Below are 17,348 nucleotides of genomic sequence, written 5' to 3'. Positions count from 1 at the left end.
CGGGGGAGGCTCTTTTCGCCCTCCCCAGGCTCCTATAAAGCCTCTGGAGCCTGGGGAGGGCGAAAAAAGCATGTAAAAATGGGGGGTTGCGCCTTTTGTGCGTGCATGCGCACTGCGGGGTCGCGCATTGCATTATGGGTGCGGCACGCCCGCACACGACCCCCCTGCGCTCCCCCCAATTGTGGCACGCGAGCCAAAAAAGGTTCGCCATCGCTGATATATATACTGCTTCACAGTGATTTACAGCCCTCTCTAAACTGTTTACAGAGTCAGCTTATTGCACCCAACAATCTGGGTTCTCATTTTACGCACCTCGGAAGGATGGAAGGCTGAGTCAACCTTCAGCTAGTATGCAGGCAGCCGGCAGTCAGCAGAATTAGCTTGCAGTACTGCATTCTAACCACTGCCCCACCACAGCTCTTATATAGTAGTGTAATTTATTTAAATAAATTATTTTAATGCTTATTTAAATAAGATCACATAACCTTTTTTTAAACAATACTTTTAATTTTGTGAAACAAATTAAGAGCAGCCTGTCATGTTTAACTTTGAAAGTGGCATAAAATATGATTTAGACATAAGTAGTGACTCACTGTTGTATTTTTCTTGGCAGGTCAGGGATTTGATCGTCACCTTTATGCACTGCGGTGTGAAGCAGAATCCCAAGGAATTTCTTTGCCCGATCTTTACAAGGACCAAGCTTATGCCCTAATTAACCACAACATTCTCTCCACAAGTTCTTTGAGCAGCTCAGCCCTGTCCTTGGGTGGATTTGGGCCGGTAGTGCATGATGGATTTGGCATAGGTTATACTATGCAAGATAACTGGATTGGGTGCAATGTTTCTGCTTATCCATCTAGGAATGTACCAGAATTCTTGCAGTGTGTGCACAAGTCACTGGATGACATTTTTGATATTTTAGAAGGTAAACAAATTAGTAATTAAGATAGAATAGGACTGGCTTTCATGTGTGACATAACACATTTCCTTTGGCTCAAGGTTAATGTTTTAGATGGATTATGACCTATTTAGCCTCTTTAAAAATAACAGATTAAGGTCTGGAGAAAAAAAGGAATATAAACAGGGTTAAAGAGCTGATCCATTGGGTTTTTACATTTGCCATGACTAAGTTGTTAACGCTGATTTTAATGCCTGTTCTCCAAATATGATTAAGGCTAGCTCCAACCCATGGAGTGTAAATGGACTTCCAATTGTAAAAAGAAAGTGCTGTCTTTAATACCTATCAGCCAACAGAAGTTCTTGAAGTATAAGACTGCTTGATACAGAATAACAGAGTTGGAAGGGACCTTGGCGGTCTTCTAGTCCAACCCCCTGCCTAGACAGGAAACCCTACACCATTTCATACAAATGATTATCCAACATCTTCTTAAAAACTTCCAATGTTGGAGTTGTTCCTCTGATTAATTGTTCCGTCAGGAAATTTTTCCTTAGTTCTAAGTTGCTTCTCTCCTTGATTAGTTTCTACCCATTGTTTCTTGTCTTGCCTTCTGGTGCTTTGGAAAATAGGTTGATCCCCTCTTCTTTGTGGCAACCCCTGAGATATCGGAATACTGCTATCATGTCTCCCCTAGTCCTTCTTTTCATAAGACTTGAAATATCCAGTTCCTGCAACCGTTCTTCATGTTTTAGCCTCCAGTCCCCTAATCATCTTTGTTGCTCTTCTCTGCACTCTTTCTAGAATCTCCAAGTTTTACATCGTGGCAACCAAAACTGAATGCAGTATGCCAAGTGTGGCCTTACCAAGGCATTATAAAGTGGTATTAACACTTCACATGATCTTGATTCTATCCCTCTGTTTATGCAGTCTAAAACTGTGTTGGCTTTTTTGGCAGCTGCTGCACACTGCTGGCTCATATTTAAATAGTTGTCCACTAGGACTCCAAGATCCCTCTCACAGTTACTACTATTGAGCAAGGTACCACCTATACTGTTCCTGTGCATTTTGTTTTTCTTGCCTAAATGTAGAACCTTTTTCAACATTGAATTTCATTTTGTTGGATAGCGCCCAATGTTCAAGTTTGTCAAGATCCTTCTGTATCTTAAACCTGTCTTCTGGAGTGTTGGCTATTCCTGCCAGCTTGGTGTCATCTGCAAATCTGATAAGTTCCCCATTTATCCCCTCGTCCAGATGATTGATGAAGATGTTGAAGAGTACTGGGCCTAAAGGGTACTCCACTGCATACTTCCCAATTTCCAATGATACATCACTGTATTCATCCAGTCTTTGCTAATTTATGTGTTTGATTAATTTTTCAATATACATGAACTAATTGTATCAAATATAGGAATAATGCTTGGGTGACATTTAGATAGCAACACCCCTTTCGCGAAATCCTGTGTTAAAAGACAATATAATATTATAGATTTATATTTGTAGAAGGAAATAAATCTTGACTAGCATGCTTGTTGGAGCACATATGTTCACATCCTTTCAGAGTTCTGTCTTGTGATACTCAAGTGAAACTTTTGGAATGCTTACAACAAACAGCTACAAGAATATTCAGAAAGGCAAGCAGCAAATTTACCAAAGAAGAAGAAAAAATCCTGAATGTAAAACGAAGGATTTTTCTCCATCTAGTCTTTTTCTTCCCCAAAGATGGAAGAAAATAGAGAAGAATACACACAGGCAAAAGTCTTGTAATTCTGTGCCTAGTAAACCAAAGTTAACAACAGCAGAGAATGATAGAATTGCACGATTAGAAGTGAAACTCTAGCTGAGACACCAATTCCACCCTGCTGTTCAGTGTAACTGAAAATATGATACAGGATGCACACTGTGTAGAAAAAAAATCTCTCCCCAAATAAATGGGGTGGAAGTCATGTAAAATGACACACACAAAGGAATAACATGCAACGTCTATATCTGCTCTGAAAGCTTAAAGGAAGATAATGCAGGTAATCCTTGACTTATGGACTAGAGATGGTATTCAGACGATAGTGAACCGATAATGGAAATTTTGAGTAGTTTGGAGAACTGGCAAATACCACCTCTGATCATGATTGCCTCCCAAATCCCAGCTGATCGTCTGGGTCTTCTTTTGTTGCCCTGCACAGGAGCTGGAAAGCAGGTTAGCGGAGTGGGGAGGGAATGGGGATTTGCAGTATTCTTCCCGTCACACCCACCAAGCCACGTCACGCCCACCAAGCCACGCCACACCCACCAAGCCACGTCACACCCACATCATGCCCACAGAACTGGCAGTAAAGAATTTTGAATCCCACCATGCCTTATGACCATAGGGGGACCAGGATTTCCATTGTTAAGCAAGGGAGTTGTTAAATGAATCGCACCTGATTTTATGTTTTCTGCTATGATTAAGTGAATCACTGCAGTTGTTAAGTGAATCACGGGTCATTAATTGAAGCCGGCAGGGAAGGTCGCAAATGGTAGTCACGTAATCTTAAGATGCCACAACCCTCATAAATACATGCCAGTTGCCAAATTTTGATTACATGACTACGGGGAATGTTGTGATGGCCATAAGTGTGAGGACCAGCCATAAGTCATTTTTTTCCAGTGCTGTTGTAATTTCAAACGGTCATTAAATGAATGGTTAAGGACTACCTGAAATACCAGTCTGATTGAGCTTCCAGCTGAAATGTATCCTGAAAATTTCCCATTGAATAAATGTGACACAGTTTATGTGTATGTCTATGTAGATTCTATAATCCAGGTCATGGTTGTCTTAAAGGTGCTTTTTCAAGAGGCAACTGTACTGATGCCCACTTTGTTGGCCTTATGGAAGGCTTTTGAGAATGGTCCTTTTCTGAGAAGCTCTTTTGTTTCATTATTTGGTTGATACTCGGGCTGATTTTAAAGTAACCATTTTCTTATTTTGTAATCAGACATTTTATGAAGGGTTGAAGGTCTTCTCAGTTCTTGTCAACAGCCTTGCTTGTATGAAAGACAATAAAACAGAGGTGGGATCAAGGGAAAAGAGTAGGAAGGAAAGGGGAAAAAAGGGAATACCACCAGCTGGGGATGAGAAGTGAACATAAAGGGTTAATACACTAGACAAGCAGTTCTTATACAATACAATAGTAGAGTTGGAAGGGACCTTGGAGGTCTTCTAGTCCAACCCCCTGCCTAGGCAGGACACCCTATACCGTTTCAGACAGATGGCTATTCAACATCTTCTTAAAGACTTCCAGTGTTGGGGCATTCACAACTTCTGGAGGCAAGTTGTTCCACTGATTAATTGTTCTAACTGTCAGGAAATTTCTCCTCAGTTCTAAGTTGCTTCTCTCCTTGATTAGTTTCCACCCATTGCTTCTTGTTCTACCCTCAGGTGCCTTGGAGAATAGTTTGACTCCCTCTTCTTTGTGGCAGCCCCTGAGATATTGGAACAATGCTATCATGTCTCCCCTAGTCCTTCTTTCTCTTAAGCTAAACATACCCAGTTCCTGCAACCGTTCCTCATATGTTTTAGTCTCCAGTCCCCTAATCATCTTTGTTGCTCTTCTCTGCACTCTTTCTAGAGTCTCCACATCTTTTCTACATCGTGGCAACCAAAACTGAATGCAGTATTCCAATGTGGCCTTACCAAGGCATTATAAAGTGGTATTAACACTTCACGTGATCTTGATTCTACCCCTCTGTTTATGTAGCCTAGAACTGTGTTGGCTTTTTGGCAGCTGCTGCACACTGCTGGCTCATATTTAAATGATCGTCCACTAGGACTCCAAGATCCCTCTCACAGTTACTACTATTGAGCAAGGTACCACCTATACTGTTCCTGTGCATTTTGTTTTTCTTGCCTAAATGTAGAACCTTACTCTTTTCACCATTGAATTTCATTTTATTAGATAGTGCCCAATGTTCAAGTTTGTTAAGATCCTTCTGTATCTTAAGCCTATCTTCTGGAGTGTTGGCTATTCTTGCCAGCTTGGTGTCATCTGCAAATTTGATGAGTTCCCCATTTATTCCCTCATCCAAATCATTGATGAAGATGTTGAAGAGTACTGGGCCTAAAACAGAGCCTTGGGGTACTCCACTGCATACTTCCCTCCATGTAGATGCAGTTCCATTGAGGACTACACGTTGAGTGCGGTTGATCAGCCAGTTATGAATCCATCTGGTGGTGATGCTGTCTAACCCACATTCTTCTACTTCATCTAGTAGTAGGTTATGGTCTACCTTATCGAATGCCTTACTGAAGTCCAAGAAAACTATATCGGCGGCATTCCTCTGGTCCACTAATTTTGTCACTTTGTCAAAGAATGCAATAAGATTAGTCTGGCATGATCTGTTTTTGACAAACCCATGTTGGCTTTTGACTATTACTTTACTTCTAGGTGTTTGCTAATTCGTTGCTTGATTATATTTTCCAGAATCTTTCCTGCTATTGAGGTCAGGCTAATAGGTCTGTAGTTTCCTGGATCAATTTTTCCCCTTTTTTGAAGATGGGAACCACATCAGCTCTTTTCCAGTCCTCTGGCAGTTCCCCAGTGCTCCAGGATATCTGAAGGATATAGTTCACTGGTTCTGAGATTTCGTCTGCCAGTTCCTTCAGAACCCTGGGGTATAATCCATCCGGTCCTGGTGATTTGAACTCGTCTAGGGTAGACAGGTGCTCACTTACCATTTTCTTCCCTATTTCAACTTGTGTTCCTAATCTGGTTTTTGTGGTGCTGTTTTTGATAGGTTGGACTGTTTTATCCTTTTGTGTAAAGACAGATGCAAAAAAATGAGTTAAATAGTTCTGCTTTCTCCCTGTTGCTTGTCACCTTCTTGCCACTTTCTCCCAGCAATCGTTGGGAGCAATTGTTTTCTTAACAATTGTTTCCTTAACTTTTTTCTTATTTTTAACATGTTGGAAGAAGCTTTTTTTGTCATTTTTTACTTTTGTGGCAAGCCTTTCTTCATTGTGAGCCTTAGCTTTCCTCACTTGATCTTTACAGGTTCAGGCTATTTGCTGATATTCTGTCTTTATGCAGTCATGCTGATTTCTTTTGGGAGCTGTTATTTTTCTTCTTCATTGGTATTTTGCTAGACTGGGCTTTTGTAATCTCATTTTTCAAAATTTCCCAAGCTTCTTGAGTTGTTTTCCCCTTGAGGATTCTCATCCATGGAATCCTCTAAGTTTATTGAAATTAGCTCTCTTAAAGTCCAAGACTCTAGTTTGACTTTCTTCTACTACTTGTGTTTGCATAATGTTGAATTCCAATATTGCATGGTCACTTGCCCCCAGGGTTCCTATGGCTTCAACAACTTCTATCATTTCCTCTCTGTTAGTGAGAATTAAGTCCAATATGGCTGATCCCTTGTTCCCTTCTCTACTTTTCTCTTCCCTAGCAGTAGCTTATTTTCAGACTATAGTTAAAGCATCTACTCTTGGATGCAGGGATGTCTGCATGCATTGTCATTCATATGGATTACAATGTTTTCGATTGTCTCCTCTCTTCTTGGAGCAGCGTGGTGGTGCAGTGGTTAAGACGTTATGCTTGTTGGCTAGAAAGCAAACAGCCCAGGTTCAAGACCTGAGTGCCAAGTGACAGGGTGAGTTCCCATCCTCACCCAACTCCTGCCAACCTGGCAATTCAAAAACATGCAAATGCAAGTAGATAAATAGGTACTAATTTGGTGGGAAGGTAACAGCACTCCGTGGCATCATGCTGGTCACATGACTGCAGAAATGTCTTTGGATAGCACTGGATTTCAATGGTCTTGAAATGGAGATGAGCACCAGTTCCTATACTCAGCAATGACTAGTGGAGGGAAATCTGCAGGGAATCCTTTACCTCTCTTCATTTATAGTACATTTAAGAGTCACACCAATCCTTACAATTCATCATTAAATATACAATAAAGTATTTTTAACTTAGAAGCATCCAACACATTGTTTTATTTCTAAGATACTCAGAATAATTTTGCTTTTCCTGATATATTAATGTACAACGTCTGACTGTTAAAAATGCTTCACCGACAGTGCTATATGTATATATGTTTAGTTATTCTGAATAAAGCTCATTGGAATGGAATGAGTTATTATTCTTACTTTCTTATAAGAAATGGAACTGAAATGTGAATTCTCAGTATATTAAATGGATGTCTATTTGTAGACTGGCTTGTTCCAAGATAAGGACTGTGGTGTTAATTGCATGTATTTTTTCAGACAATAAAAAAGTAACAGCATGCATCTGGGCAAAAAATATCAAAAGTAATCATTTTATTTTGACTTTTGTGGATACAATTTAAATGGCTTTGCTTTATGGACATTTTTGCCGTAGGAGTTAACATTTGACAAACTTATGGGTAACTTCATAGATGCCGACGGATTCCTTTATTTTTTCATCATAGTCATTCCAGTCCTGTAGAGTGAAACATGCTGCCTTAGCTCTATTCAAACTTTAATGGAGATACAATATTATTGTTTCTAGGTAAGATGTAGGCAGTTGCTTGGAGGATAGCCTGCATTTCAGCAACACCTCCGCCTCTCCCCACTTCATATATTAGGCACAGCCCTCATAATCAAATATAATTTGGTTTCGTGTTTTTTCACATATTTAAAGGAAAAAGGTTTTAGTACGTCTTTAAATTTGAAGACATCATCCTCAACCTGGATGATTATCATGCCAAGAACTGACCTTGAAAATGCAATTTATAGTAGAGGAAAACTATCACTGAGTGAAAAAAATATCTCCAAGAAGATTATTTGAGATTATTTTGCTCTGAGAAGGCCAAATTAGGAGGAGAGCTGGCAATTTACATTTCTTACATTGTTATTGAGACAATCCTCAACTTACAATTGTTAACAAGGGTCTGAAAGCCTTAGAAAAAGTGATTTATGATTGATTTCTGAAGTTACGACTCTCCTACGATCCCTGATTGCAATTCAGATGATTGATAATGAGCTTGCATTTATGCAATTTGTACTTTCCTAGCTGGCTTCCAACAAGCAAAGTCAATTGGGGAAGTTAGAAGTGCTTAATGATGGCATGAATTACTTAATTCATTAATGTGCTTTGCTTAATAACCATGGCAAAATGGTCATAAAATTGGATCCAGTGACAGGATAATTCATTTAATGATTCATTTAGTGCCTGAAATTCCAATCTTAATTGTGATTGTAAGTCAAATACTATCTGTATTTCTGTCCTGACAGCACCCAGGTTCAAGCAGAGGTTTAGGAAAGTAGAGAAAATAATCTACTTTCTAGATATTTTGAACTACAATTCTCATTAGCACATTTGTCATCCAAAACATTTAGAAAGTACCAAACTCTTTTATCTCAAATAGTGTCTGGAACAGAGATGTACAATATTGATAACCACATTTCTGGTATGGATAATTTAATTTTTAAACTGTGATTTCAATATGAAGATCCTGTTCTAACACAATGGAAAGGCATCAGGCTAGAAGTGTCTAATATAAAAGATATAATACATCCTTGGACCTTTAAGAATTGTCACGCTTGCCCAGTCTTTCTTAGTTTCCTGTTTAACAAGCTGCAATTCATCAGCATAACTTGGATAGCTGTAAAACTGTACCAGGATATTTTGTGAGGAATAACTATTAATCCTTAGATTCAATGTTATCGTCAGATTGGTGATACCTTCAAATACCAGTAACAGGGAACAGAAGTAGGAGAAAGGAATATCTCTTCCTTCTGCCAGGAAACATCTGGTTGGCCACTATGAGAATGTTGATCTAAGGTGGACCTTAGGTGGTCCAGCAGCACTAATCTTTTTTGAGACTGTTTTAAGATTTGTACGCTATAGACCACAATATTATTTGAACCACAATTGTGAAGACTCTACCTTTTCCAGTAGGTTGATTTCATCGAAAGATGTGCCAGACTCAGCACCATTTGCAGCAAACCCTGCCTACAAATAATTTAAAAGCACCTGTTAGGGACACTACATCTGAGCTAAGATGCTGTCCTTTATCTGCATCTATGTAGCTACAACACCTGTACTGGATCAGAATTCCTGTCTGATTTAACACCCACCCTTCATCCAAACAAGTTCAGCAGGTTGCCTGCTACAGATAAGCAATAAAATCATAATCAAGAATTCCAAAGTTAAGATATGTAACAATGTTTTCCCTAACATGTGATTCTAATTATGTATGTTTAGGTTTTCAAAGAACAAACTTCAAATCACATTAAGTTTTAGGTGCAAACTTACCAGCTGTTAACTCTTTATCCTATGATTGTGTGAACTAGCACCAAAAAGAAACTGTGTGCTGAAGAACAAGTTATGCAATAATTTGAGTTTAATAGGGTGGACTTTCAAAAAGGAGACCCTTGAGAACTTGCCTGTGGTTGAAAATCCACGGGTTCAAGGCCACGGCACTCAAATTCCACTATTGTCTTAAAAGTCTCATTGTCTTGGGCCTAGAATTCAGCCAAAAGAATATTTAGCTTTTTTAAAAAAACAAAGGAATAAAGAAAAGCGGGAAGAAACAGAACATGTTTCCCAAATTATTATATTCTATAGACACAGTGCAATATTACAAGGAATATAATCTGTAATGTTTGTAAATCTCTAGAGAAAATTCTGATTAAAGTAGAGAAGCATTCAAGCATGAATGACAGAAAAATAATCAATCCCTCTTTAAATTGCTGCCTTTAAGTCAAATAACAGGAAATGGAATTTCTGCCAAAAGTTCCCCCTTTCCATAAAATACAAATAAAATGAACTTACATTATAAGGCTTAATTGTCTGGCTTAAGATATCTGAAAAAGAAAAAGAAAAACATATCACTGAAGCAAAGAAAGGTATAACTCACAGGCTACAGAAATATTTAGATTTGAATGGATTCAGGGTCAGTCATGTGCTAGACTTCACCTTTAAAATTTAGTTTTAAACGTTTAAGCACTGTTGTCATGATTAGATGCATCTCAGCAAGTCATAGCAGGTGGCCTACTTAATCTAGGCTCCAAAACGAAGCGTGGTTGGGACTTTTAGGCCAAGGGTCCCCAACGCCATTGGTGGGCTGCATCCTGTTCGGAACTGAGCCATGGAAGTGGTGGGTGAGTGAGCACCCAAGCACAAAGCTGCATTTCTGAAAGTGGCACACATGAGCATGCGTGAAACCATCCCCTTTCCTGCCCCCCCCCATGGCCGCCAGTCCACTGAGCCGGAAAGGTTGGAAACCGCTATTTTAGGCCCTATTGGGGAGTCAGACAGCAGAAACAGGCTCAACTCAGGGATGTCTTTAGGTAACTGTTAAAAAAATCTAATCTGTATAGTCTAGGTCAGTGATGGCGAATCTATGGCACGCGTGCCACAAGTGGCACGCAGAGCCATTTGTCAGGGCACGCGAGGCACTGGGGGGGTCACACGTTGCATTATGGGTGCGGCACGCCCGCACATGACCCCCCTGCACGACCCCCCTTGTGGCACGCGAGCCAAAAAAGGTTCGCCATCGCTGGTCTAGGTTAATTTCCTTAGAAATACTTGTGCCCTTTGCAATATTCTCTACTAACAATAAGGATAATACTGGTCAGTTGTGACACAGCAGAACATATATAGATACATTTACATTACATAAATGTTGGACGGAACAAATACTGTCCTTCCCCCCCATTGCCACTGCCAGCAACAACCAATTTTCAGGCTAACCCATCTTTCATAATAGAGATCTGCAGGCATTTGCTGATTTTTGTGTGGCATAGCTTGTTTTATGCAGAAGATTATTTCTTTCTCCACTCTGCAAAAGATGTATAGGTAATTATAGAGGGGAAGAGGGAGTGGGGGGAATGTTTTCCTATTAGTTTCATACAGTATCGTAGCCGGAGTTCTCTATCTAGGGAGGGGGTGTCCGATCATGGCTTGTGGACTTTAACTCCCAGAAATTGAAGTTGAGTTCACCTTGATGAGGAATTCTGGGAGTTGAAGTCCACAGGTTCTAAAGTTGCCCAGGTTGACCATCCGTGATCTAGGGGATAGATGTATAAAAAATCCCTTACCTATGGAGTTTTCTCTGGAGCACAACTTGCATTTCTGCACCATTGTGGCACTTCCCCGGCCTCCTTTCAGAGGGTGGCTGTCCTAAACAGAATTTCAAAAGAAAACATCAGCCACCATCTCAAGAGCTCCAGTGGAGAGGAGGCCGCAAGAAATAATGTTCTTTTTTTTCAAGATCCAAATCTTCTAATAGTAGTCTCTTTTCTTTTAGACTAAGAATGTTATGTAAACATTAGGCAAAGTAAGCAGGGAATAGTTCAGAATACTGATCTAACAGAGATATTTTTGCTAAACATTTTTAGCAAAACCAGAGACATTATTAAATCTTTTGTTCAAAGTAAAATCTAATTTGCGCTGCTTATTAAGTTCCCAATTCTTATTGTGATTGAACTACCGTATATATCTAACTGTAAAAATATATTGCCAATGGAAACATTGGTATTAAAAGAATATAGGTGAGGAATCTTTGCATACAGATATATTGTCCCATGAAATAAATAAAATATCCATATTATTTAGAAAAATGAGCAGAATCCTAGAAAGAATGATAGTGAATGCTTGCATATAGTCAAGACTCATATAGTCAGCACCCTAGATCAGGGGTGTCCAAACTTGGGAACTTTAAGACTTGTGGACTTCAACTCCCAGAATTCCCCAGCCAGCATGGGAGTTGAAGTCCACAAGTCTTAAAGTTCCCAAGTTTGGACACCCCTGCCCTAGATACAATGTAAAAATAAGGTGCTTTCCAATTCTAGTTCCCTGGAAATGTTTTGAATTATAGTTTCTGTCACTGACATCCACAAGGATAGGAGCAAGTGGCATCATAAACTTTATCATGCAAATAATATCAATTATATGCCATAAATCATTTGCATCATGACATGCCTGGTGCTAACTATATCTTATATAATTTGTTTGGAAGCTTACCATCAATCGCAGATATTGCCATTTTTCTGAAACCTCATTACAGTTTCCACATTTAAGCTGGAAAATAAAAGGAAAACAAATGCAAACTAAATGTATTGAATGGAACCCAACAACACAATAATCAAATGTTTAAATTTAAACATTTAAACATCTGGATGGAGAGGTCTTTGGGGTTTGGGGCCAAATGATCCCGTGAAAGACCATCTTTGTCTATGAATGGAATTGGCCTCCCACATCCAGAGATGTTTTACAATTTGGGGTGATGGTGGTGTCCTCTTAAAGTCATAGCTCCTTCTCAATTAACAAGTGGTAGCTGTGGCTTGGAGGGCTTTTGCACAAGTACATCTTCTGCACTAACTGCATCCATTCCTGGCTTGCAAGGTCCTTCTCAGACACCAATATCTTTACAACCTTCCATTTAAATTCCGGTAGTGTCCTTTTACTTAGGAATGCCTTTAAAGAACATTCAGAAGTTGCAGCTGGTACAAAATGGTGTTATTGGTATATTCACATACCTGGGGGGGGGGCATTGTTTGGGGAGCTACAACTGTTACCAAATTGATTCACGATTGGGAATGTCACTTTTAAAGCCATATTTGTCTCTGGCTTTAGTCACTGTCTGAGGTACTCTGCCCACCTCACCAGATCAGGCTCAATCCTTCTTCTTGTAGAAGATAATGGCTTCTCAGGACCAGAAGGTCCCATTAAAGCTGCTAACTAGAAATCAGCAAACAATATTACAATAGTGTGATGGGGCAGCTGAAGAAATGTACACAAGCGATATTAGTTGCAGTGAACCTGAAATACAATTTGCAACTCACCCCATTCCTAAGAGGTCTCTAAAGGGGCGTGCATAAGTGCACCAGTGTGCCTACCGTCCCTGTCCTATTGTTCCCATTTATTTGTACTCATTTCTTATGAATATTTATAGTTATACTGTATAATATATATTTATACATAGCTATAATACAGAGGTCGACCCTGAGGCCGCTCACGTGCGGAGTGCCACAGGGGTCGGTCCTCTCACCTCTCCTGTTCAACACATATATGAAACCGCTGGGCGAGATCATTCAAGGATTCGGGGTTGAGTGCCATCTGTATGCAGATGACATTCAGCTATATATCTCTACCCCGAACCACCCCAACGAAGCCGTCGAGGTGATGTCCCGGTGTCTGGAAGCCGTGCGGGTCTGGATGGGTGACAACAGACTCAGGCTCAACCCTTCCAAGACGGAGTGGCTGTGGCTACCGGCGCCCCGCTTTAGCCAATGTGTTCCATCTCTGGCCATCAGGGGGGAACAACTGCCCCCGGTGGAGAGGGCACGCAATTTGGGCGTCCTCCTGGATTCCCGGCTGTCGCTAGATGATCATGTGACAGCCATGGCTAGGGGGGCGTTCCACCAGGTTCGCCTGGTGCGCCAATTGCGCCCCCTACTAGAGCGGGACGCCCTTCGCACAGTTACTCATGCCCTGGTGACTTCCCATCTTGATTACTGCAATGCTCTCTACATGGGGCTCCCCTTGAGATGCACCCGAAGGCTCCAGCTGGTTCAGAATGCAGCCGCGCGGGTTATTATGGGGAGTACTAGGTACTCCCATATAACACCTTTCCTGCGTGAGCTGCACTGGCTACCTGTGGCTTTTCGGGTGCGTTTCAAGGTGTTGTCATCTTTAAAGTACTCCATGGCTCGGGACCTAGGTACCTGCGGGATCGCATTCTACCCCACACATCCCTGCGACCAATCCGCTCTCACAGAGAGGGACTCCTCCGGGTACCTTCCGCTAAGCAGTGCGGGCGGGCGGTACCTAGGAATAGGGCCTTCTCTGTGATGGGCCCAACCCTCTGGAACGACCTCCCCCCCGATATCAGAACCACCTTGGACCTCCGCTCCTTCCGCAAGAAACTCAAGACCCACCTGTTTCGATTAGCCGGCCTGGCCTAATTGTAACTGTAATTGTACTTACAGGGAACACCCACTACTGACCTTCCTGGATGGCTTTTTAAATTTTAAATTTTGGGGTTTTAAATTGGTTTTAGAATTGTTTTTTAATTATTTAATTAGTTTGGGTTGTATATACAGACGGTATGTTTGCGTTGTTTTGTCTGATGTTTTATGTTATGTTTTGTTGTTTTATACACGAACGGTCTGTACACCGCCCCGAGTCCCTACGGGGAGAGGGGCGGTCTATAAATTTAATAAAACCTAAACCTAAAAACCTAATACATAGTTATACTGTGTTTCCCCAAAAGTAAGACAGGGTCTTATTTTCTTTTGACCCCCGAAATAAGCGCTTGGCCTTATTTTCGGGGAGGTCTTATTATTTTTGAGGTGCAGGAGGTGGCGAGCATGGTCACTTAATGGCTGTATTTGTACTTATACTTGTTTTCTCATACATGCTTGACAAATTAAAAAAATTAAAATAAAACAACAACGCCATAATCTAACAGTTGCTATGAGCCTAGGCACCTTGATTCAAAGCCACTGTGTTGCATCCAAACATGTAGATGTCAAAGTGGTGGGACAGACTGGCTAGAGCTGGGTATGAAGAGAATACGCACTTGCTTTTGAAATGGTAGTCACCTATAATCCATGCCACCAGGCTAGCGGTTCTCAAATAGTGGGGCGCGCCCCCCTGGGGGGGGCGCGAGGCTCCGTAAAGGGGGGCGCGAAGGCTCCCTTTCCATCTGGGTGCAACGGCGGCGAAGGTGTGGGCGAGGCATAATATATCCCGCCTGGAAGTGGCAGCACTTCGGACTGTGGATTTTCATTGGAGCCGCGGGCTGGAGCTGTGCAAGAAGCCTGCTCGGGCGGGGGTGGGAGGGAGGGAAGCATGGGACCGCCCATCTTTGCCACCGCGTAGCTCGCCTCCCCGCTAGCAGCTCCACCGCCAGCATTCCGTCTGGAAGCGGAAGCGCAACAGCCGCTGTTGGGGAAGGGACAAAGGGGCGGCGGTCGCCCGATCTTGCCACCGCCACCCCTTCGCCTCTGGTAACGGCAACTGTTGTGCTGCTGCTTCCAGCTGGGATGCTGGAGGAGCTGCTGGCAGGGAGGGAGGGGAGGAGGGGAGGAGGGAGTAAGGATAGACAAGCAAGAGGGAAAGAAAGCAGGAGGGCAGAAGGGAGGTGGAAGGAAGGAAAGAAAAGCAGACACGCCGGAGGGAAAGAGGAAAGAAGGCAAGCAGGCAGGAAGGAGGCAGAAGGAAGGAGGGAAGAATGGAACTGGAAGGGAGGCAGGGAAGGAGGGAGGGAGAAAGGAAGGATAGGAGGATAGGGAAAGAGGAAAGAAGGCAGGCAGGCAGAAGGGAGGGAGGTGCAAGGAAGGAAGGAAGCATAGATAAGCAGGAGGGAAAGAAGGCAGGCAGGCAGGAGGAAAGAGGAAGGAGGGAACTGGAAGGGAGGCAGGGAAGGAGGGAGGGAGAAAGGAAGGATAGGAGGATAGGGAAAGAGGAAAGAAGGCAGGCAGGCAGAAGGGAGGGAGGTGCAAGGAAGGAAGGAAGCATAGATAAGCAGGAGGGAAAGAAGGCAGGCAGGCAGGAGGAAAGAGGAAGGAGGGAACTGGAAGGGAGGCAGGGAAGGAGGGAGGGAGAAAGGAAGGATAGGAGGATAGGGAAAGAGGAAAGAAGGCAGGCAGGCAGAAGGGAGGGAGGTGCAAGGAAGGAAGGAAGCATAGATAAGCAGGAGGGAAAGAAGGCAGGCAGGCAGGAGGAAAGAGGAAGGAGGGAACTGGAAGGGAGGCAGGGAAGGAGGGAGGGAGAAAGGAAGGATAGGAGGATAAGGAAAGAGGAAAGAAGGCAGGCAGGCAGAAGGGAGGGAGGTGCAAGGAAGGAAGGAAGCATAGATAAGCAGGAAGGAAAGAAGGCAGGCAGGCAGGAGGAAAGAGGAAGGAGGGAACTGGAAGGGAGGCAGGGAAGGAGGGAGGGAGAAAGGAAGGATAGGAGGATAAGGAAAGAGGAAAGAAGGCAGGCAGGCAGAAGGGAGGGAGGTGCAAGGAAGGAAGCATAGATAAGCAGGAAGGAAAGAAGGCAGGCAGGCAGGAGGAAAGAGGAAGGAGGGAACTGGAAGGGAGGCAGGGAAGGAGGGAGGGAGAAAGGAAGGATAGGAGGATAGGGAAAGAGGAAAGAAGGCAGGCAAACAGGCAGAAGGGAGGGAGGTGCAAGGAAGGAAGGAAGCATAGATAAGCAGGAGGGAAAGAAGGCAGGCAGGCAGGGGGAAAGAGGAAGGAGGGAACTGGAAGGGAGGCAGGAAGGAAGGGAAGGAGGAAGGGAGGGTGGAAGGAAGGATAGACAAGTAAGAGGGAAAGAGGAAAGAAAGCATGTGACTACGGTGGGAGACCGGTGTGCTATGATACTAGACAAATGATACTATTTACAGTCGCGCGGGGGGGGGGGGCGAAATGTTTTCTTCTTCCTAGGGGGGGCATGACAGAAAATAATTGAGAAGCACTGCACCAGGCCAACCTTGGCTAACTTACTTCATCATGGGTGCCCCAAAGGTGCTTTTTTCAAGAGGCAACTGGATTTTCTGGTTTTTCTATGAAGACGTTTCGCTCGTCATTCAAGAAGCTTCTTCAGCTCTGACAGGAGGATGGGGAACGGAAGCGAAACCACGACCTGGATGACTGAGAATCTCCGCAGAGACTGAATCATGTGTGGGGTGTGTGTTGCATTTTGCGGGTGTCAGCCTGTTTGACCGAAGACCTACCTTCAGATACCATCGAAAATCCTCCCCCACCGGCCGGAGGTTTGTAATGTTTTCTAAAGTCGCTTTGAACTGCAACCCGATTTTCTGCAAGGAAGAACGTCACCCGAACCGGTTAGAGGCGCTGGGCAGACAATCCCCGCCAGCCCGGGCTGAGCAGCCTCTTACCCCCATGACCCGAAGGGGAACGAAATGAGTCGAGCCTCAAAAAGAGCCGGGCCGGGGCCAAGAGATTCCCCGCTCCTCCCTTCCCACGAACCACGACACGCGAAACTCCAGAGATTTCAGAGCGAAAGCGACCGCGGACTCCAACTGGGCAGGCGCTCCTCAACCTTCGCGAGACTTGAGTTTCGCCTTATCCGGGGTAAACGGAGAGGAGAGGCGGGAGGGCGGCCTTCAAAGGGGACGGGGGAGTTCTCCCGCTGTTAAGAGAGACCCGGGTGATTCCCGAGCCGGTGCTCGGCTTTTAGAAGCGATCGGTTAACTCGATTCACACGATCCACACTAAAGGATCCCTTTAGGCAGGCGCCTGTTACCGGATGCCTGGCGCACACCCACATCTTGTTTCCCCTATTGGCGCATATTAGATTCGCCAGGCTCGGTGGCAAAACGAAGCGTCGGTTGAGCTCGGTCGAACTCCGCTGGCTCCCGAAATAGGTTTCGAGGCGGGCATTTTGGGACTATTCTGGAGTTTGGAGACTCGAGTCTGCAAAAATTCGGCCGATCAAATGCTGCCCTCTAACGGCAGCCTGAAGTTTCCCAGCGTGGAAGTGGGAACCCTGCCGGA

General features: G+C 43.4%; 2 protein-coding genes across 4 annotated transcripts in view; one reads left to right on the top strand and one right to left on the bottom strand.

Moving 5' to 3' along the window:
- Positions 1 to 17,348, top strand: part of CPT2 (carnitine palmitoyltransferase 2) — a 116,074-nt gene that overhangs the window by 19,492 nt on the left and 79,234 nt on the right. For 2 of the 3 annotated variants that reach the window (XM_081949608.1, XM_081949609.1), the window contains exon 5: positions 614 to 7,002. In XM_081949608.1, the coding sequence (XP_081805734.1) occupies positions 614 to 945 (332 nt within the window). In that variant the 3' untranslated portion in view covers positions 946 to 7,002. Of the gene's footprint in view, positions 1 to 613; positions 7,003 to 17,348 lie in introns of those variants that run through there. The other variant, XR_014175116.1, reaches the window with a different exon arrangement.
- Positions 7,161 to 17,139, bottom strand: CZIB (CXXC motif containing zinc binding protein). Its single transcript, XM_081949611.1, has 8 exons — positions 16,730 to 17,139; positions 16,565 to 16,648; positions 11,863 to 11,919; positions 10,938 to 11,019; positions 9,670 to 9,701; positions 9,278 to 9,359; positions 8,782 to 8,843; positions 7,161 to 7,332 (listed from the first exon to the last, which is right to left on the bottom strand). Exons 1-8 carry the CDS (start codon positions 16,733 to 16,735, stop codon positions 7,255 to 7,257), a joined length of 483 nt encoding a protein of 160 aa, XP_081805737.1. The 5' UTR covers positions 16,736 to 17,139; the 3' UTR covers positions 7,161 to 7,254.

Source organism: Natrix helvetica, assembly GCF_964273705.1.
Source record: "Natrix helvetica genome assembly, chromosome: 3".
NCBI lineage: Eukaryota > Metazoa > Chordata > Lepidosauria > Squamata > Natricidae > Natrix > Natrix helvetica.
This window is presented reverse-complemented; position numbering and strand designations above follow the sequence as displayed.